Source organism: Xiphias gladius, chromosome 17 (assembly GCF_016859285.1).
Source record: "Xiphias gladius isolate SHS-SW01 ecotype Sanya breed wild chromosome 17, ASM1685928v1, whole genome shotgun sequence".
Taxonomy (NCBI): Eukaryota; Metazoa; Chordata; class Actinopteri; order Istiophoriformes; family Xiphiidae; genus Xiphias; species Xiphias gladius.
The window spans coordinates 4,497,862-4,520,915 of NC_053416.1; the positions used below are offsets into that span (position 1 = coordinate 4,497,862).

The 23,054-nt window shown below is 41.0% G+C and overlaps 1 protein-coding gene across 3 annotated transcripts in view; it reads left to right on the forward strand.

Annotated features, from left to right (window-relative positions):
• tmem132e (transmembrane protein 132E) overlaps nucleotides 1-23,054 on the forward strand; it is a 352,924-nt gene that overhangs the window by 288,938 nt on the left and 40,932 nt on the right. For all 3 annotated transcript variants that reach the window (XM_040151520.1, XM_040151519.1, XM_040151518.1), the window contains 3 exons: nucleotides 1,928-2,068; nucleotides 11,368-11,560; nucleotides 20,861-21,004. In XM_040151520.1, the coding sequence (XP_040007454.1) occupies nucleotides 1,928-2,068; nucleotides 11,368-11,560; nucleotides 20,861-21,004 (478 nt within the window). The remainder of the gene's footprint in view (nucleotides 1-1,927; nucleotides 2,069-11,367; nucleotides 11,561-20,860; nucleotides 21,005-23,054) is intronic.

Below are 23,054 nucleotides of genomic sequence, written 5' to 3' on the forward strand. Positions count from 1 at the left end.
CAGCTGACTGAAAATTTCAAATTATGCGTCACTGATTTGAGCAGCCAGTGCTGTCATCAAGATGCACATTGAAATCAAAGCAGATTGCACGGACTCAGACATTTTCGCCCAGAAGATCCGTATTCTGTGACGGTTTTAGCAGTTATGAACCAGGAATGTCCACTTCTCGCCAGAAAATCCTCCCGGCCAACTTTCAGACACCTTTAACATCTTTTCATTATTGATCGTCCGGGAGCAACTGCAAGGTTTAACCCATTATTTTTCAGGTTCAAGTCTAAATCCACTTCTGTCTGGATGCCGTGGCCACAGTAGATAGCGTAAAATGGTAACATTTAGAAGTAAAAAGAAAGAAATTATGGCCGGACTCTGGCTGCACATTGGAGTAGCAAATCCATACCATAGCTAAATGTCCTAATAGCATGATATTCAAGATTTCTCAGTACCTTACTAATGTATAGCTACTCTTTCTTTCTACTCCTTGTGTAGCCATTTATTTAATGCATTCATTTTCAGTTTTTCTTTTCTATTTTTTTTTTTTTTTTTTTTTGGTTCCAAGGCTTTCAGATGTGCATGTAGACACGCACATACAGTACAGTGCTGGGAGCGTGCGTGCAATGGCATGCATTTGTGCGGGTGCACGCTCTTGTGCATTCAGAATCCCTACGGAGACTATAAATGTATGAATGTCCAGCGTGTGCCTGTGTTTACATGTGTAGATTCCGGTTGGTGCATCCGTGCGTGTAGGTCAATGGATGTACTTAGGTTTGTTTAATACGCACAAGTGCGTTATGTTTACTGTTATTATTTCTTCCCGTTTGGGTGGGGCGTTATTGGAGATCGGGATGCATAAATGCATGATGAGCGGGATGGTTAAAGGATAATGCATGTAGGGCTGCAACTAATGATTATTTTCATTATCGGTTCATATGCGGGTTATTTTGCCGACTGATTGATTGAACATTAAGTCTATGAAATGTTAAACAGTGGGGAAAAAAGTTTTAAAAATAAAGAAACATTTTTTGCTTGTTCTGTCCGAGGTTCGTCAGGTTAGTCATTGTAAATATATTTGCTTGAAAAGCGACTTAATGGATTAATCAACAGTTGAATAACCATTTAATCAACCAATGGTTATAGCTCTAAATGTAAGAGACTTCTTTTATTTTTATTTACAGTATGAAATATACAGTTCTTCATTATATATCAATTACATCTAAATGTGAATCATATGAATATAGTTATGGAAAAAATTTTAAAGCCATAATCTCATCAACATTGCAGTGTTCACAATATTCCACTCAGTGCATTCCAGTTCTGGGCAATTTAATGTGAACCGCTGAAATAGTAGGAGACAGCAGGTAGTACGAGTTTTCAGGTTTAAACATCCTCCCTGCTGAAACGACCTTGAGCAAAAAATTTGAATCCCCACCAGCTCCAGGGCTTCTGTTCTCTGACCGACCGGTGCGGTTTTGCGCTCCCTGCGGAGCCGAGGGTTAAGGAAGGGGGATTTCACCTCAGAATCGCACAAAGTGTCATAATATTGTGCCATTAGAAAACCCAACGTTATTTAATCTGCTGTTAATGTGAATTTAAAATGCATCATTAGTTGCGTGTGTAAATGTTTTCACTAAGCATGTGAACTGAATTTGGAGGCTTTCAGGTGGCAGCGGTTAATAACAGTGTAAAAATGCCCAGTGGGTGCACACTGGGGCCTGAAGTAGTCCTAGCCTTCTGGACTCATGTATCTTCGTACTGTCATCTTCATTCATCTCTGTTATTGATTCATCTGTGGAATTGCTTTTGCCGTGACGCCATACAAGGAGGAGGTCTGCTGCGCACACTGGGCGTTCACCTCCGACCTCGCACATAAATCATAGCCTCTAATAAAATTGTCTCGTCCCGTTCTTTTTCCCCTCGCCGTTTCCTGCAGGGTCAAAGCAAAGAAAGGGGTGAACCTGCTCCAGACCAAGTCAAAGAACACCCAGTGGAAGGTGGACTGGGAGGTGCAGTCCGGCGCCAAGCATTCTATTACCACCATCGATGTGAACAAGAACAAAGCAGTCAAACAGGGGTAAGTCAACAACCCCGACGCTAAACACACTGTGTCTGTCTGACCAATCGCTGCAGCTGCCGATTCCTGCCCTCGCCCTGGTGCTACACAAAGACAGTGATATGTGGCCTCCTTAACAACGGACAAAAGGTCTCTAAAAAGGTTTCCCTGTGTGTAACATTCACAGCTCGCTCTCTGATTAAAGGCAGTTTTTAAATGCATACACCATTCTTTGTAAGTGCCCCGGGAGCAAGGGAAGATAAAACACAGCTTTGGCCCACAGCAGTGACTAAAGCAACCCCGTGCTTTACAGCACAAAGTTAAATGAATGGAGATGTTATCTGCTTAGTCTCTCTGCAGCTGCTTTTAAATCAGTCTACACGGAGAGATGAGGTAGACAGTTTCGACTGCTGGCATTAACATACCTTTGAGATGAGATATCTTGTCTGAGAGCAGTAATTAGTTCCTCAAAAGTCGAGGAATGCCCAGTCACCATCCTGTCGTGTCTGACGGGAGAGGAACGGGCCCACTAAACACAACCTTATGTCAAAACTTAATGTCGTATAAATGGCGTATATCCAGTTGATTCATGTGTTAGCCAAAATGACTTGACCAGTAAATGAAGGCTCAGAAGCAATCATATAGAGGCACTTCTACTGTGCCCTTGTTCTTCTTCCACTCAGGGGGGTTGATTAACCTAAAAATAGAGAAAAACAAAAAAACTACTGGAGTGTTGAGCTGAATTCTGTTTTAATTTGACAACTGACCCTTTTAAACAGCTCCTTGCACATTGGCACGGTGCATATCGGTGACATTTCGTCCACCGGTTTTTTACATTGGGTGCAGTTTGCCCTGCCTCCGGGCTAGTTCCAGCGGGGGAAAGCAACTAAAAAGTTTGCAACCCAAACATCACGGTATGCGATGAGTTCAGCTCATTAAGAGCCGAAGCCCGGGGAGGGAGGCTGGTCTAAATATCGGCGTCCCTATGGACGTGTTCATGGTCGAGGAGAAGGACCACAGGGACCACAGGGAGGACAGAGATTGGACTTACCTGAAAAAGAAGTCCACCATTCCCCTGTTGTTTACTTCTTAGCGCCTTGGTGGCAGCTTTTCTTGCTATATTTAGTGACCCGTGTCATGTAATCTTTGCCACCCTGTCACCATGTGGGAAATGTCCAGTAGGGGGTCAAGCATGGGTGGAGAAACAGCGTGTCGTGCCGCATTTTTGTCAAAAACCCAGTCAATTCTGTGACCACCTAAAGCCAAACATCCAAACAATAGGAATCTAAAGCTATAAAGAGTGAAGTCACGGAAGAATTCATGTTTTGATGCTTCAGTCCCATCAAATTGATTGAACATGAGCATGAAATCTTTTTTCTATAAAAAGCACTCATGCCTCATAGGATTTTTTCTTGTGGAAATATATTGTCGTGAAATTGGCTCACAATACTGTGTTTTGGGTCGCTGCTTGGAAGTCTGCATGAAGTCTTTATTTGTACCGAAGTGGTGCACAGTTTCAAGAAAATTGAAGAAAAACAATCCAACAAAACAACTCCCCAGAGAGTTTTGATTTGTGATGTAGTCTATTTTGTGTCACTGGCAAAAAAAAAACCAAAAAAACATTTCCAGCTATTTGCTGTTGGGGGGAGCTGACGTTGCCAGAAAAATCATTCCCTAATCTAAAGTTGCCTCAACTTAAAGCCACTATTATATATATTTTTTTATATGATTGAATCATCTTTCAAATTCTTCTAAGTGGCTGTTTGTGGAAAAATGAGTCCGTCCAAATGAAAGCCGGTCCAGATGTTCTTTCTGATACCGCCACTGCGAGGCCCCAAAGCCACAAATGAACAAATCCTGCAGAGAGTGGCTTTAAGCATATTTTAACCAAAGAGGTGGCGGTCCAAAAAACACGTGGGTTTGAGTGGAGTTCGGAACAGTCAAAAGAGTCAATTTGACAGCGATGACCTATTTCGTTGTTGAAGTATGACGACTCGTTGCCTGTGAGCAGTGGTAGAACAAGCTGGATTTTTTTTTTTTTCGAAATTTCTCGGCCCCAGAGTCTGCAGCCTGAATGAGTCCAAGTGTTGAAAATGTCTTATAGATTGTCATGCAAATGCAATATTATGCTTTCAAATCATATTCATAGAGTTTAATATCCCAAATAAATGTATTTCCTAGAAATTTAGTTGCATGAATACGACGGCATTCTTAGGCTTTCTATTGCTTCTTTAATTCTTCAAAAAGAAACTATAATATAGACCTGCAACTCATGTCGCATGTATTTTAAACGTTCACAGTGATTGCGGTGTGTTTTGGGAATAGTTTGTGTTATCGCTCTTTCAGTACTTACAGTCCCTGTAACTTTCTTTTTGAATATATTCTTCTTCATTTTTATCAAGGAAGTATATCCAATCCTATTTTCTCTCTTGTTTGATGTTTGAGTGGATGAGCTTAGGATGACTGGAAATTTCCATCTCACATTTTTAGGAAGAAACCATGTGCAGCAGCTTAAGACTCAGATAAATTACAGTAATGAGCCCAAAAATATATGAAATCTCAAGACGATTCTTTCCCTAATTACCCAATTAAAGGCAGTAATAAGGCGAATTCTAATATGTTTTCTAAGTTCAATAATTATTCTCATTCATATGTGTTTTTGTGCTAGATTTAAGTAGCAAACTAGTAACTGCTCACTGTTTAAAGCCCCCTCCCCCCACACACACACACACACACACACACACACACACACACATACACTCCCCTCTCCTCTGAAAACCACAAACACACACACTCCAGCGTCATTTTGCATCCTAGTGGTGAATACATCTGAGTACAAGTTCTGTGTGAACATCTGGTTTTTGTTTACTCAAAATTACCTGAGACTGAGGAAATGAGGTGACGGTGTTTTCCGCCGGGGCGTATTGTTGATCTCTTCATCAATCTCCTGTCTTTATTATTCTTTCCTTATCTTGGATTTTCCCTCCATCAGATCACACTTTAGTCAGTGCTGGAATTATTCAGCGTTTTTTTTTTCTGTAAACCCCCATCTGGAACGGTCCCATTCTAACGGCAGCTGGCTGATAACACCACATGAACCAATGCATTATGGACTGCGGTCAAGGGTTTTCAAATGAGTAATGCTCTTGAAAATACTTTGGCACGACCATAGTAGCAGTTAGAACAAATGAAAAGATCATTTAATAAGACTCTTCTTTTTTTTGTGCTTTGAATAATTCAGCATTAAGCAAGGGACAAAACAAGAAAAAAGACTCAGAGCACATTTTTAACTGCCAGTACTGACTTCTAAACAGGATGGATAAAGACTGACAAATAATCTTTTTTCAGTTCGTGTTTTTTTTTTGGCCTAATAAATGTTCTCCGGGTTCTGTTTACATAATTATTTCTACACACAAGGAAATGTCTTTTATGGCATACAATGTACATATTATTTTGTAGGTCAGTTTTGTGGGCCCAAAAAAAAATGGAAACCTTGTGCAGTGCGTGGGGGCACAGCAAACAGTAACAGTAACTATTTGAAATACTTTTTTGATCTACATTTGTTTTTCGGTTAGTTTAGGTACTTTAGCTTTTTAAGGAAATAGTTCAACATCTGGGGAAATGTGCCTGTTTTTGTTTCTTTTTTTCTTTCCAAGAGTGAGATGAGAGGACCAATACCTATCTAATATCTGGGCCTTAAGTACAGAGTTCAAGTCGGGCCATGGTTAGCCTAGCTTAGCATAAAGACTGGAAGCAGGGGGACACATCTAGCCTGGCTCTGTCCGAAGTGAAAACTAACACCTAGCAAGTCTATTAAAGCTGTCTTCCTTACACAGGGGGTGATTACATACTAGAACTATTTGTTTCCAGTGTGTCTGGCGTGTTTGTGGCTGGTGAGCATAGGTTTTTGGTGCGCGTCTTTGTACGGACACAGTGGTACCGAACAGGGGAACGTCACTGTTACAACAGGCCCGCGTGCTGCACCCCGCCGTCGATCGCAAAAAGGATGTTTCGGCACTTCGCTCCCTCTAAAAGCACAAATTGTTGCTGTTCGTGAACGGATTCAACAAAGGCGAGATGACACGCTCGTTGTTCTTGAGCGTTCGAGGTGATGGGCAGCATGGTTTGTCACTTTGTTTCTGTTCCCTGCTGCCTCCAGTCTTTACGCAAAGCTAAGCTAGCTAACACAGGGGATTGATTTTGATCTTACTCTCAGAAAAAAAGCAAATAGAATATATATCCTAAAATACTGAAATAGTACATTGAATTCCTGTGTGTTTTTTTTTTTTTAAAGTCCCCAACTTTGGCCCCGAATGCTTTTCATAGACTCGAGTGCTCTAGACTTTGCAGAACTATAGACTTAAGCATGGACTGTTCTGAAACCTCTGTTCACCACCCCTGTTATTCTGCTGTCATAGCTCTGCCTCGCAGTGCTTTGATCCAAATGAAATCTCCCTGTTAATCAGTTCAAACAGCCTCTGATCAAAGAATGAAATCCCCCTGAGTTCTTTAAAAGCCCCAAGCTACAGCTTTTAGAATATATACTTTGTGCTATACAGATAGCGCATCATTAACTTAATGGAAAAAAAGACTGGACTTTCTTGAGCCATGTTTACTTCCATCCCTTGGTCCTCTGGTATGAAATCAATCATTCAAGTTTTCAGTGCCCACTTCTTTTTAAAAACGACTTTATGTTGAATTTTGTTTATGCCACATCAGTACTCTTTTTTTTTTTTTTACATTCGTTTCTATAAAAGCTGAAGGGAATAATTACGCGAAAAGATTTAAATTGCACATTTTAATAATGGAAGGAAATGGATAAAAGAATACAGGAAGGTTCCCCAAAACATTTCCTTGAATAGTGGTCGTGTAGCAATGTTTCCTTTTTTTTTTTTCTCTCTGAAACCTTAGGAAGTGGACTCGAGTGACATTAATTAACTAACACATACATAATTTAGTATTTAGATGAAAAGGTCACCGTGTAATCCCACTGAGATGTCCTAAGGAAAAGTAATAAGACATACTGTAACACAGCAGCTACCAGAGCAGCGGAGAGGAAAAACACTGACCAGTTTCAATATTACAATATTAGTGTCTTTGATACAGTCACATCACGATGCGGTAAGTGGCAGGAGAGAGATCTGAAGGGAAATGTGAAGGTTAAATTGTAATTATGTAAAGTCGAGGTGTACATGCAGGCAATGTATAGAGATAAAAACCTAAAGGAGAGAATCGGTAAGGGTTCTGATAAGGGCACGTACCGAGAGCCGGCGATGTGATATTTCCTAAAATCTGCTCCTTTGATTCAGTTCTCAAAAACCAGAAAATAAACTAAATTTAAAATATGTCCAAATGTAATTCGTAACTGTCAAGTGTAACTGCAAAAAATGTGAAGCAGATGTACGTTTTTTTCTGCTTTTTTTCTGCTGCTTTCACTTACATTTTTACAATTTACTCCTCGCTCTGATCAAAAAAAAACAAAAAAAAACAAAGCGTGCCCTCTAACCCAGATCAGTGCATTGCGAACATCATTTTTCCTTCCCTCCAGCAGGATGGCAGTCGACGCTGTGCTGAGCGGCTGTACATGTACACACTCCAGTGGGCCATATTGATGACAGCTTTAGTGTGTCGCAGACAGACGGGGGTGTTTGTTTGCAGTGAGTGATGTCGAAACAAATAGGCCGAGATCTTATCACGATGTTCCTGAGAGGAGCCTTTTGTGGGCGGAGGATTCCTACAGATAGTTTGATCCAGCTTTCATTAAAAGGCCCTCAGACTGAATGGTGGGACGGGTCTCTGCTTGTGTGAAGGACAGACAGCTACTGCTTCACTTTCAGCTAAAGGTTGAGGTTCAGGCGGGATGATTCTCGTCACGCGTGGAGAGAGATTTAATTTGCCCCTTCGCCACCAGTGAGACGGTTTCATGTTAGGCTTGTTGAACCTGAGGATTACAAGCCCAACAAGCAGGATTTTCATAACGGGAGGGCTGTTATCGCCCCTGCATCACTGGCATGTTTGTGAGAGTAAAATGGATACCCCAGCCAAAGTCATCTAAACACCAAAGAGAGAAGCACGAGGGAGAGAACGCTCAAACCTTTCGTGTGCGCGGCCATCAGAACGAGCAGGTTACCTACCAAAAGTTATCGATTGGTCAGAAGCAAATCTGCAGCCATTGCAATTACGGTTATTTGAAAGTGAGGGGCTGAATAAAATGTGCAATCTCCTTGCAAAAAGCTCTACTCTCGGGTCTTAAGATAGAAGAACAAAGCTGGCCAGCGTGATTAGGGAGCGGTGATTGTTTATTGACAAGACCTGCAAACTGTTTTCATTCAGAGACCGTCGCTGATTGATTCGCGGCAAATGACAACTCCATTAAAGTAAGCAGGAATGCCATTAGAAAACTGTCACTTCTCATCAGTTTTAGAGTTTCTTAACAGGAGCCGCGTGCATAAAGGGAAGCATATATAGGAAAAATAATGTACAAATACAAATAAATTGTTAGGGGAGACGTCTGACGTGAAGCTTTATCTGTTGCTAAACAAGACGATCCAATCTGGTCCCTTACAAAATACACTTGTCTACGACTAATTAAGCTTTGTCAAATACTTTTTGGGGGGGAAATGTGATTGCTGCCTGGATTGCATTCACGGAAAGAGGTTCTCCAAAGCAAGTAGTGTGAGATTTTTATACTGTACAGACGTCACACGGAGGGGGACTGGGGACTGGGAGGCTGGGCACACTAAGCACAGACCTTCGGAACCGCGTACTGTATCCCACGTGTCGTTACGTTGGGGCTTATAAAAGAACTCGGGAAAGGTTAGGCAAAGGTGGTGGTTTTGATTAGGCAGTTTAAAAGTCAGCGTGTTCCTTTTAGTGCTTCGAATGTGTGACTTTTTCTGTATTCAACCAAGGTCATCGCCCATGCGTTGCCTAAATCCAGGCATAAACGCCTCAGTCATGCTGCAACTGCCTGGAGCGAATATCGTAGGAAAACAAATTTACCTGTCGTAACTGAAGTTGCTTATTTAGTAGTTAGTGAAAAGCTGCTTATTTACACTTCTTTACACGGATATGAAGCAATTTAAGCTTTCATTTATGGGCAAGTCTCTGGCGCCCTGATGAATGTAAAGCCAATACTGAGTCTCCTTCTGGCTCTACGTTGGCCTCCGCCGGCTCCTGAGGGAAATATTTGGCTGTTTAGCTCCTAAATGCTCCACTATATTCACCAGCCAGTCGCTAATTTCGTCTGTGTGCTGTTTGGTGCCGAGCAGTATGGCAGGTCTGTAGCTTTTTCACGAAAGCAGCAGCTGCAGCGGAAGAAGATGCTGATGAGAATAGCGAGACTGAACCCAAAACAGCGAAGCTGTGGACCATAAAGCCAAAACGATGAGCTGAAAAATGCGGAAACACTCCACAGAGCTGATGTTAATTCTCTTTGGTTTCATCACTGCAATACACATACACACACTGTACATGTGGTCATTTGATCCAATGTTCATATAAAACTATTGTTTATATTGGCTTTCAATATGGTACAGTGACAGGGAATGTTTTACAGATACTTCAAATTAAAATCAAAAAATCATAATAACATGACATATGATAGTAACAATAGTAACAACAACAATAATAATAACAATAATAACAATAAATGAATAAATAAATCTTAACTCAAGGTCCATTTACTAGCTTTTTGCGGAGCTTTCCACCACATATTATAGTCTTCAAGTAGTATAAGTTGCATGAAGTAGCATAGTCAAGTAGCATATTGCAAATAAAGCTAATAAGTGATCAATCTATTTCTAAGGTCAAGAACGAACAAGCTTAGTTTGAAGCCAGTTTTTATACATTTAGTACATACATTTGCTCATAATATGGATAATAAACGCAGTCCAGTGGGATTTAGTTGCAGATTAGTTGGGTTGTAACATAAAATTTAGGAGACAGGGTCGAGAAAATCATATGTTTAGCTGTTGATGTTGTTTAAGATGGTCGTCTCCAGGTGAAACAGCGACTGCCAGGGGCAGTAGAAAGCAGACATGGGTTCAGACAGACTTTAGTGGAGGGACGTGTGCAGAGCGAGAAGGGTGTAAATTTGTTCTCAATCCTGCAATGTGAGACGAAGAGATATTAACTTGGAGCACTGACGCGTCATTAGTTAGATTCAAGTAGGGCTGAATCCAGGTTCCTAGAAGGAACATTTTGTGTTCGGATAAAGTTTCCGAAGGGTTTGCTGCACTAAAGGATTCAATTGCAGCATGGGAAAATAAATCATGCTGTAGTTCGCTTTAGCAGAGTCTCAGCTTCCCCACCCCGACTTTAACTAATCAAGGAAGGTGTGGACCAAAATCACTTATCACAATAGCTCGACAATAAAATTATATGAACCAAAACCACTAATATGGCGGATTGTCCCCTTATAGCTTTGGTGGTGACATTGAACCTGAATATCATTACTTGTTGCTGCTGCTGCTTATTTTTCACATCGAGCAGTTACATTTACGTGAGTAAAGAGAGGTGAATTTTCAAAAGTGAAGTCGGCATTCCACTTGTGAAGCATGACATTGTAAACACTATACCGTGACCTTTTAAAGATCCTACGGCCATGCTGACTGCCTCGTATCTGTCAGGGAGTCTGAGATCCACCAATCAGACCGAAGGAGCGGCTTAGACTACAGTTGACTGAATGAAATGTTATGATGGGGCCTTTTCATCAGTGAATGTGTCTGATAACTCATGGGATCTGTGCTGAATACATATCACCGATTATACTCCACCAGAGGCTAAAAGCTAGATGCTGGCTTTTATTCTGAAAGCTTGTCTAAACAGCTTATTGAACATTGATTTATTGATACGAGAGTAGTGTAATCAATCTTAAAACTATGTTAAAAGTGCATTCCTCAGCTTACTTGCTTCTTGTTCACAATAAGACATGTTTTCAGATATGTAGATGTAGAATAACACTTTGAACAGAGAGCTAATACTAAAAATACACCACATGACAAGTGCCTACTCTGCTCTAAAGCATTTTGCTTCAGTGCTTCACATGTTGAAGCCTTAATGAATATACTACTTTTTTTCAGCTCAAGGGGTAACTTAAAGAAAATTTAAAAATAACTGCACAGCAGTGTGTTGACAGCTCACTAAATGGCGTGTTTAATAATTAAAAACTATCCAGTTAACTGTTCCGTTACCAGAAATGAAAGCATTGCCAGAATGTCTTGTTCCACTCTGCGGCGTTTCCTCATGAATGTGTTGCTGTAACTGATATGTGGCCTTTGATTTTGACTGTCTAATGTGTGTTTTTTATGCTCTGACAGGGATGTGCTGGGCAACGTCGAGGTGATGCAGTTGGATTTCGAGATGGAGAACTTCACCAGCCTCTCGGTGACCAGGAGGATCAACTGGAACATCGACTACAAGGGCCAGAACCCACCTCCTGATTCAGAGAAGGTTGTGACGGAGTTGACCGTGGTGCAGCGGGACATCCAGGCCATCATCCCTCTGGCCATGGTGAGTGGAAAGATAGCCGGATTCACATTCATCTCAGATTAATTTAAATGATTTAATATTATTAATTTTTATCATCTAACCTTATCTGACAGACTTAAGAGCCTTAGTCATGTTAAGCTTGGTTGAATAAACCAAAACACCAGAACCGGAATGTCTCGTTTTAAATGGAATTTTCCCTTTACATTTTTGCTTTAATCTATCAAAATGTGAGATAGATTATCAGTGAACTGTCAGAAAGCATAATGAAATTCTGTACTTTGCTGCAGAAGCCCTCAGTTTGATATTAGCTCAAACCTCCCTCATGACTCTGAAAATCATGCGGGAGTGCCGAAAAATGTCCGTCAGACAAGGGCCGATGCGAGATTATTTTTATAGATACAGTATTTTACCTACGTACGACAGCTTCACGTTGCACACTTATCATATAGTAGGTCTGCAATGAAAAACAATAAGGGTTGGGGTTTGTTTTAAAGCTGGCATTCCTCAGCCAAACAACGTGTATATCTGTTAATGGTGCTTGCGGGGAAAAAAGGCATGGATCCAGCTGTGCCCCGATCCTGTGAATTCCCGCAGCACATGTCTCAGCAGTTGAAAGCCAGCTGTTTCTGTGCAACAAACTATTTCACTCAGAATCAGAGATCTGTGAGAGTTTCCCGGGTTTTTCAGTCCCAATAACGATGTTTACATGTGGCAACGCAGCGGAGTAAGCAGGAATTCTCGGGAATCCTATGAGGGCCACTTTTGTATCTGCGCTAAAAACTGCAGCTTTAAATATCTTTAATCATGAGAGCCGGCACTTTGCATATCCTGCACAGAGCGTCATACATAATGCACACAGATGTATTGCCATCACAAACAAATCTAATCAACACCTACTCTCTCTGCAATGATTTGCTGATTGTTAAGAAAGTCAACCAATCCCAGAACACTTAAGTGTCTATTACTCATTTAATCGGGGCTCCTCTCTTTGCCTCGTGCGAGGTGGCAATTAGCGAGGGTAGTAATCAGATTACGGGAAAAAAGGGAAATTAATCAAGCAAGAGGTGCTGAGTACCTCTAGCTACGCCCTGCCGTCTGACTTCCTCTCTCGTGTATATCTGCCCGTTAAAATTGACTGTGCATGGGACGTTATATAGAAGACGGGACGCGGGTAGTGTGCCCGAGTAGATGCCTAGCAGTTGCAGAACGAGAGAGGCTTTTTTCTAAGGACGGCACGGTGGCAAAAACCATCATTGTATTTTATGACATACAGCACACACCAGTCCTGCAGGTCATAAAATACATAAATATTACAAAAAACATCTAGATCAGTCTCTAGGTAAATGGCTCGATACCTTATCAGAATAAGTCTCTACATATTTGCATCGTTTCAACTGTTCTTCGCCTAAAGCTCCATCAACCAGAGACTATCTTGAGATGGGATCGCGCCAGTCCCCGTCCCGACCCATGAGCCCTCAGTAGTCACGGGTCTGACCACGCCCGTCTTTGAACTCGGCCTCCGTTTCGATCTCAGCTGCGCACGTATCTCGCACGTCCGCGATGCCATCGTGGTGACAAAATCTGCCCACGGACATACGCACAGACAGAGAGAGAGAGAGAGAGACATTCTGCCATGATGACACAGACACACACACACACACACACACACACACCAACTCACAAGGTGAGAACAATACCAGCCACGCTGTCGTGACTGGTAAATATAATTGAGCTGCAGTTATGACTTTGTGTACTAGAAAAACCTGTCGAAACATAAGGTTCGCTCCATACCTCAGGTCCCCTTGACATATGGGATTAGCATGCACCTTTTACCCAGATGTGTTCGGCTGCATTGCAAAATTACATTTCTGTCGGTGTGATTCCGCCTTGTAAAATTTACATTCCAAAGCAAGATGGCAGGAATCATTGGTTCCCTTTCTTAGCTGCCTGCCACCTCTGCACTTGACATTATTTCATTATTTTATTTTATTTTTTTTTTTTAGCTGCAGTCTCTAAGCAGAGGACTCATGTTAATACTAGACGGATCCGTAAAAGGGGACCGGTCTCGTCGTCATCTTCGGTGTTTTCAGTTGACAGGGAGTTTCAAGGACGTCGGTAGTCTTCCTCGTCTCTGCAAACAGAGAAAGGAAGAAAAAGAAAGGAAAAATATCTGTAACACACTGCAGACTTCTACCAGTCAGGCTTGAACAATTTAGAAAGTTTTCACACCTTGGGAATTCTTTGAGTGCCTCCCATTAAGTCTATCAAGCATCACTGACATTGTTCCATGATATAAATAGTCACAATTCACTTCAAAACCGAATTAGAGAGCATCTCAGATCAACTCAACCTGCTAAATACTCCCTCTAAGTTGTCAAAAGGCACAGTGAAAGGAATAAGACTAAAAACTTTCATCACTAGATACCGTTTATTGTTTTTCCAAAGGTACGGGGGTACTGCAGGTAGCCCCCGTGGCCCCCGTTGAAAGATGAGGTTTAATCTATCATTTATGGTCTGGTGACTAATTGGATGGTGAATCACATCAAAGCAAAAAGTGGACATTCCAGTTCCTCCGCCTGGGAGTAGTGCCGCAGTTAAGCAATGTTAACACCCATTAAACAGAGCCGATGATCTGAAAATGTGGTCTTATCAAAGCCAGCAGAACAGAACGACTATATCATTATGGCAGGTTGTTGAGTGGCTTAATGGGGCAGTCTGAAGTGGCAAGGCTCTTTGTGGTACAATGAGAAAGTCAAGAAATGCCTCCACTGTAATTCACAGTTCGACAGTTGCATCAAGTATTACGTTACATAACGATCAGGTTGGAAATGGTGATTTGAAAATAGTACGAATGAATGCCTTCTTCTGAATATGTAATGGATTTTTGTTTCTGTTTGGTGTTTGTTTGCCACTTGATTATCTGCTCATTTTGACCTAGCACTGCATCACAGTTGCCGTTGTTGTTTTTAGCAAACCAGCTAACGTTGAACCTCTCCTGCATATTGAGCTTTGAGCGACCCTCAAGGCTATTTTAGTGTGGCATGAACAATCAGTGTTTATTGTTACTGACTGTTGAACGTGGGAACCGTAACACGCGCTGTGGTGGCTATAAAAGTTGAGTGTCCAGTCTGGATCCGACCTTGCAGGCAAGGACTTTGCAGCGGCCCTTCACGGGAACCGCAATACAGCACTGAGTTACAAAAGCGATATGTTCATGTTCAACATCAGAATGTCCCGTAATTAGCACCGGGAACATGGGCCACTGTGTATTCACTAAACCGACCATGAGCACGTCTGTGCCCCTCACGTCAAGGAACCCCCAGCTTTTGAGACAGAAATGAAATCAGGTCAGAGGATGCAATTCTCGAGGATAAAGAATCTAGCAGTGCACCAAAAGGCTGGCTCTGAAGCTGCACATCCTTCGACCTCTTTTTCTGTAGGAAGAACCGTCGTTTTTAGTTGAGCGGCAGATGCAAATCAACCGGCACTTTTCAGCTGGTGGCGTTAACCCACTGATGGCTTGTAGAAAAGCTCAGCACGTTCGGAGACTGCTGATGTAGAGAGGCGGGAGGTGGTTCTGTCTCCACAATACAAACATGACGCATTTTGTGCCGCAAAGCAACAGAGATGAAGGCCCAGGGTGGACGCCCACAGTAGCTTCTGACTCAGAGGCGTCTTTTAAGGAGAGAGAGCAGGAATGAGGAGGAGAAACAATTCCAAGATGGTAGGGATACAACAACCCTAGGCCTTATTACACAGGTTAGGCCCCTATTAACAGCAAGCCGCTGTAGACCTCTTTCACCGGACATTCTTATTACTTTGAAAGAAGAGAGGTGAGGAGGGAAAAAAAAAAAACAGAAAGGATGATGCAGAGCAGGAGGTAGCAGTTATGCCAGATTCCCAACTCCATTAGCTGCTCTGTGCCACAGCAGCTCCCGGATGTTAAATAATATGTTTTGTGTCTCACAAACCTCGCAGCTTGAAGTCACGCATTGTAATTTCACATCTATATCGCTGTGTTTAATAAGGGTACACATTTGCTTAAATGTGTTGTTTACGTTGTTCAGAAGCAGGTAGAAATGATAGTGGTTGAGCCGAGCACTGAAGTCTCACACGCCGAGTAATTTCGTCTCAGTGCTTGTGAAATCAAGACCGTGTGGGTACACCAAACAAGGCCTCCACGGTAATGGATTACATTTAATGGGATGATAATAACCACAAGCAAATTACTCTCTGTTATCTGTAAACACAGTTTAGACCAAAAGGCAGTCATCTGTTGGTCTAATAAACCATGTAAATGAATCTAATGTTGGTCTACATCGTCATAACTGATTAAACGTGATCAAATATTCATTCAACAACATTTTGGATTTGAATCTTAAAGTGACCCAACATTTCTCAGTTCATTCATCTGTGCGTCTTAGACAACCTCCCTGCTGGATCCCTATCGTTGTTGATTTTTGCTGAAGAAATTAGAAAGAAAAAGAACAAAATAACTCGGTGTGTTTAGAGCCCAGTTCATATTTTGCATGGGCCTTACAATTGTTGTCAAGTGGTTTAGTTTATACTGTAGTGTTACATTCAGTGTAGCTGAAATAAACCTATTTATTGCGGTCTGATACTGGAATTACAAAATGTTTGTATTACCATTAAACAGTATCCAATAACTGTTTTTGTGCCTCATATGGACCATAGTAATTAAGCGAAACGATAACCGTGTGCGGTCATGACTTATTTTTCTCTCCAAGCTGAATTCAGGTAAGCATAATTAGTGCTCCCAAAGCAGCACACATTTAATTTTAAAGTGTCTGGTGTAGTGCAATGCTCACCAGATGCCAAAACAGCAAAGAGAGCTTAGGGATGATGTCTTTCAATTAGGATTTCGCCCCAGAGTACATTTATCCGCAGAGTTCGGCTGAGCTTTGCTTCCCACAAATTGGCTACATTTTGTAAACTCAAAAAAAAAACAAAAAAACAAAATAAAGAAACAACCTCAAAACAAAGCTTCACTGCAACCTTAGCTTCAGTGCAAAAAACCAACTGCGCTGAAATATTGGAATTTGTTGAACGTATCTTGCTTTACTTTTGCAAATAAAAGACTCTGATTTTGATTGGTTTGATCATGGAGTTTGGTCATTTTATTACATAAAAAAAAAAAAAAACGTAATGGGATCAAATTCAAGTAAACTGATTCACTGATGTTTCAGACCATTTTCAAGGGATTCACACGATACAGATTATTATACAGAAACAAAGAATGGGGCCTTGTGATACTCCGATTGGACTTTAAACGATTCAGAAATCTTATTTTCTATTCCAGTTTTTCCCCGGTATGAAGGGCCCGTTTAAAGTTTCAGACAGATCCTACTATGATGAATTGTTTTAATATACACTGTGTGTCCTGTTCCTCTCCGACTGTGAGGAAATGTGGAGCGGATTACGTGGTTGTTGATGGAAGTTATTTTGAAACCTTTTCAAAACTAGAGACGTGAAAACCGGCTGACACTGACTGTTTAGAGCCCTATTTTCTGAAAGGAGCTGCGTTTCCACTGCTCCACTACATGGATTTTTAACATTAACCTACTCACTAATGAGATTCTTTCAGTATCTCTCTTATCTGTTTAAGAGATGTCACCTGTCCCAATAACTACAGTCCCATTCCTATAACTTGTTAGTGTGGAATATATCAATCAACTGACTGGTTCAGAGAGTTTTTGAGGCCTGTTGCTGAAGTATCAGTTTTGAATTTGCAGTCACTGTCACAGTGAATGTTGCGAATGACATTTTTGATTGCTCATTGATCTGTTTAAAGCCTAAGCAGAGGTTGATTAACATAAGAAATGTCTGACAAAGCATTAGTTTACAATACTTTTTTAAAGTGGGACTCCACGTGTGACAGTCAATGGAGCACAGGCTCTGGCTGATTTACCGTACTTAATGGAGTTCTCCAAGGTTCTGTATTTGGTTTTCTTTTATTTTCTGTTTACTTAAACGATTTAAGACTGAACCAACATGGAAATGTTCATTGTTAAGGAGATGATACTGCTTTATATACCTCACAGAGGCACTGTGTAAACAACAGTCCACGTTTGCTATTTTGCCATCTCCGCTCTTTCTAGTCAAGCTAATATAAACAAGAAACCTGTAGACACTAGCCAAGTTTCCATCCAAATTTAACAGAACATTTGTAAATGGATTTTCAGAAAATCTGCAAAAAGAAAAAAGTAAATTAATGCACATTTCCATCCACTATGTTGGGCTCTAAGATAAACAGTTAGTGAAGCTAACACCCCAGTCAGGTGCCATTAAACCATTCTAATAGAAGAAGGCACATGAGGTGACATCGTTAAAAGACAATCAGTCAAACCTCAAACGAACGCAAACGTTGTGGAAAATGTGATGGAAGTCTGGCATTTATGTTTGATTCATGTATTACCTGGAGAACTGTTACAGTCTCCTTATCAGTCCACGTGTTTTTGTCTGCCAAAATTTGCAGTGGAGCAGAAGCCTCAGCCAATGTTTAAGTCCCATGCTTCATGTGTGTCATGATTAATTGGCTGAGTCTGTTTCCCTTGCACTCTGTCACGTTTTCGTGTTTATTGATACACCACCTTCTGCACCTCAGTCAAATGCAAAAACAATATTTCGACAGTCATGTTTTTTTTATGTGCATAATCGAAATTTGCATAAAAACAGGTGGAAAAACCACACTTAATGCGGGCATTGCTACAGAATCAGTGAAATACACTGAAGTTGTTTCCTGTTATAAATTATCTTGTTATTGAGCTTGAAGGATTTGTCAGTATCAAACCAGGTTATTTCCAGCCCCTATCTCATTTTGCAAGTTGGAATAGAGGGCTTTAATGTTTTCTTCTCCAGCCACTTGGAAAAGTCTGTAGAATAAACAGAAATTAAAAGGTTTTTGACTCTGGCAAAATAAAACAATTACTCTGGCCATGGTAAATTACTCTAGTGGTAATGGCCTCTTGATAATACCAATTATATTGATATATATTTAGCCTCACATGTAGGTCTCTGAATGTATGTCTATTTTCTCTGTACTCTATATTTTTTTTGTATTTGCGGTATCGACCAGGTCTCCAATGCAAAAGAGCTGTTTGACCTTAAAGGGACTTAAATGGTAAAATAAAACAAATTAAAAATGTTCCAGACTGCATCATTTTATCCTCTCTTTGTCTTTTCAGCTTAGTGTGTTGCGCCACTCTTAGAGGTGAAGTTCAATGTCGTGCCTGAGGCCGCTTCAGAACGGACTGCCTTTGTTATGTGCTTAAGGCCACACAAAGTAGCTGCCTTGACAACACTCAGCGTGGAGTATGTGCTGTGTATAATATTCCCTCTATGAATAAACAACTCTAAGTCTCGCAGCTGAGTAGGAACCTGTGAAAAACTGGAGCGGGAAGAAAATCACTTCATGCTCTACACCCCTTATTAAGACTTTAAGATGAGTCTTAATGTAAGTATACTATTTTTGATTTCGGGGAAATGTACATGGTAACAGTTTCTCTCCTGGGCTACTTGTGCACCGCGAATGACAAAACTTGTTACCCCCACGCAACTGACATGATCTGCAAAATCAAATAAAAAAAATAATGAATTGGTTCAAACTTCAACTGGAGGCCTGGTGTGTATTTTTAATTGGCTGTTGGCATTCTAGCGCATTCAAAATAAAAAAATGCAAATGTTATGGCAATGTTGGCCTTTTTTATCAGTAGTTCACCAGTAGTGAAGGATTTTTTTTTTTAGCATTGCCTACAACTTGTTACCAGCCCCTACACCATGGCAGGTATTGTTTTCACCTTGTGTGGGTGTGTGTGTGTGTGTTTGCGTGTGTGTGTGTGTGCGTGCGTGTGTGTGTGTGTGTGTGTGTGTGAGTGGGTCGGCATGGAAAAATGTGGTCCTGGAGACGCCTACTGTGTCGGGAACTACCACCTTGGCGTTTTTTAGTACTTTTGCTGGTGTCTGTCTGTCTCTGGGCAGATTTTGTCGCCGCGCTAGCGTCACAACCGCGCAGGATGCGGTCACACACCTTTACAGGTGCGCAGTTGAGATCGGAGTTCGAAGTCGGACGTGGTCCGACCAATAAATACTGAGTAGACGGTCTCTGGTTGTATTTATTACAGTTTGAACCCTTTTGATATCGAGAATCCTTAACTATATAGAAAGACTAGGGCGGCAATATAACAGACATGTGCTCTATGAACTCGACCGTAATTGGATAATATTTCAGCGACGTACCCAACACATTATCAAAGGAGAAACTAAAAGTGTTTCTTTCATGCATAGTTTTCCCCATTCAACATTATCTTCATATATTGGCTGTTCATGAATAAATGGACTCATTCATTCAAACCCAAAGCATTTAACAGCAGTTAAGCTATTATAGACCAATTTAAGAATATGAACAATAGAGAAATTCTCTTTACATTTATCTATGCTCTCTGTGCTTATTTGACCCAATTAAAACCATACTTATTCCATATTTTGTTTCTCAAGTGCTTTCATGACTAAATTATTCAAATTAAAATAATTATACAGCTTCCTGGGTGAAGTGATAAGCAGAAAATGGGTATGGGTGGTGCACTAAACACACATGGTTGAAACAGAGTTTTGTAAATGGATGAAATCATGAGATTTTTTGACATTTTCTTTGGTCATATTTCCTAATATTAACATAACACTTTGCTCTGCCACGACATGGTGACAGCAACGGTTCCTGTTGCATTTTCCAGAGTTGTTGTGAACTTAAGTGAAACATTTTTGATGATGAAGAGTCACCCATCCCTGAAGAGATTCCTGCTGTGGCAAAGCCCATCTCTTCTAACATCCAAGTCTGATTTCCACCCATGTGCTCAAAACTGTATAAACGATAGTTGCATCAGATCCTGGGCATCGGTACATTACATGTTTTAAAAATTTTATGCAGCCTAAAACTTAAGGTGGATGCTGTGATTTGCATAGTAGGGGCACGTTAAAAAATGTTTTCCCCAAAATGATTAAGGTTAAGATTATGGCTTTTCTTCGAATTCTTTTCCGTCCGTGTTTCAGTCATTTCCAGTTGCTCACTGGGAGAAAAGTGTGCTTGAAATGAAAATGTCACCCGATGAAAAGCATTTAGAGGCGTCTCAGTGACATTAGCGCGGGTCTGCCACTGAGAGTGTCACCTGGGACACACAGGAGCCCTGACAGTAATGGTTTCAAATGTGAACATCAGTGGTGGAACATCCCTGCTGGAATAACAAGGAAAATTACTCTCTACTCTCACTGTTTCGCGAATATCATGTCTGTTTTTTCTCTCCGTAGGACACTGAGATTATCAACACAGCCATTCTGACTGGACGCACTGTGGCCATTCCTGTCAAAATGGTCTCCATAGAGATGAGTGGAGCGGTCACTGATGTCTCAGCCTCTGTGCAGTGCAAGTCCTCAAATGAAGACATTGTTAAGGTACAGTAAACCTGATTTGCTCTATCTCTGTATCTGGAAGAAGATGTCAATTTAGAAAATGTAATCCCTTTACTCTTCCACTAATACCGGGGAGTGGCTGAGCACCACAGTCACAACATCAGAAAAGCATAAAAACTTCATTTTGGGCTGCTCCATATGTACTCTTGATTTGATTCTTGCCTTATGCCTCAGATAAAATCAATGAGTGTTCATAAAAATCTGTATATAAATCAGTATTTTTGCAACGGAGCAGTAAAAGCTCTGTGACATGCTTTCTGAGGCATCGTATTTACTGCTTGTCAAGGAGACATCTTGTCCACGGAGTTCTACTTACCTGATGTACTGTAAGTGCAAAACCCACCACATCTTGTTGTCCACTTGAGTGTGATGGCTGCAGGCAGATATCCAGTAATACCATTGTCCCGGGATCCCGAACAATCCCGGCTCAGAGTCACGGGGAATCCATGCTCAGCGTACAATATCAAGACTGGTCTGTTGATTAAGCAAATTAAAGTGGGATCACAACAACTTGCATAGTACATTAGGGGGCTGTGATTACACAGTAATTATTTTCTCCAGTCAATTATAATCTTAATAGATTGCACTATAGGCAGATTGTATAGGCAGTACAGTGAGATGTTGCGGTGCCATTTTCACTTTTGATTATATTAAAATGATGGTGGAAGGGGAGATGTGACCTTAGGAGAAGTAAACCGTGTATCGTGTACGTCATTGTATTCACATATAAGACATCGTAGACATTGTAGACAGAGCAGCCAGTAGCAGACTAAGTTGATCACTGGCCCCAAGGCCACTCTTACTCATCATGCATTATCAGAAAAAAAGTAATTTATTCGCATGTGTAAAAGCGTGCTACAAATACTACACGGCCCACACGCACACACTCAGGGTGCACTGGCATACGCGCACACACACACACACACACACACGTGGAGACAGCCTTTACTATAAACAGCAATGCAAAAGGAAAAAAAAGTCATTCCCAATGCAACTGCAAGCTAGTAACAGCTTTTAGCTTTCTAAAACAACATCTGCATCAGTACAGAGCACCCTGTTTTACCGAGGCAAAAACATGGCATCCTTAGACACAAATCGAACGGATGTTTGATACTCGAATAAAACAAAAGCCATAAAAATACAATAAAAACAGTGACAGCAGATAATAACCGCAATAATGCAACCGCGGCACGATAAATACATATTACTACCTGTAGAAGTTTCTCTCCTTTGTTCTTTAGACAGAGAAGTCCTTAATGAGGCTGGCGAAATCCAATATCACTTTTAATGGACATCAAAGACAGGTCATTCAGTCTTTTTTGGACCTTTGTGGATCTCAGTCTATTTATGTCGAGTCCCAGTTTTGGAAAAAGGAGGCTCCCCACTGGCATTGGTTACAGAGCAAAGTCATAAATAGTCAGAGGGCCATATCAACATTTGGAAAAACTGACTGTAGTTTCCTTCCTCTTAGAAGTTGCAGCAGTGACCTTGTTGAGGTGTCCTTGTTTTCTTTAATAAATTCTCTGAAATGTCCAATTTTTTCCAAGAAATCACGCTCTAGATAACCTGCATATTTCTTCTGGAGATGAACCTTACAAAAACCTTGTACAGAGATGGATGGAATATTGTTAAAAAATCCAAATGTCTGCTGAGTATCTTTGTAGGAGTGATACTTCCAATCCAGTTCCACGACAAGTTGATCTATGACGGCGATAAAAACTGTTGCTTTCAAATTGTCTCAGTCTGATCAATCACAGTCAGGTTCAGTTGATTCATCTGCTTGTTTTTTTCCTTTTTCTGTGCCTCTGTTTGTCCACTTTGTAGTTTTGGGACACAATTGGCGACATGTTTTTTGTAACTCTCTCAAAGTTGTCAAAATCATGCCTTAGGCGGGCCGCATAATCCCTTAATTCAATTCAATTCAATTCGAAATGGGAGGGGGGGGGGCATATCACAGTACAGGTACAACGTAAATAGGGGTGAATAATAATACTAATTAAAAAAAAAGTAATAATGATAATGATAATCATAA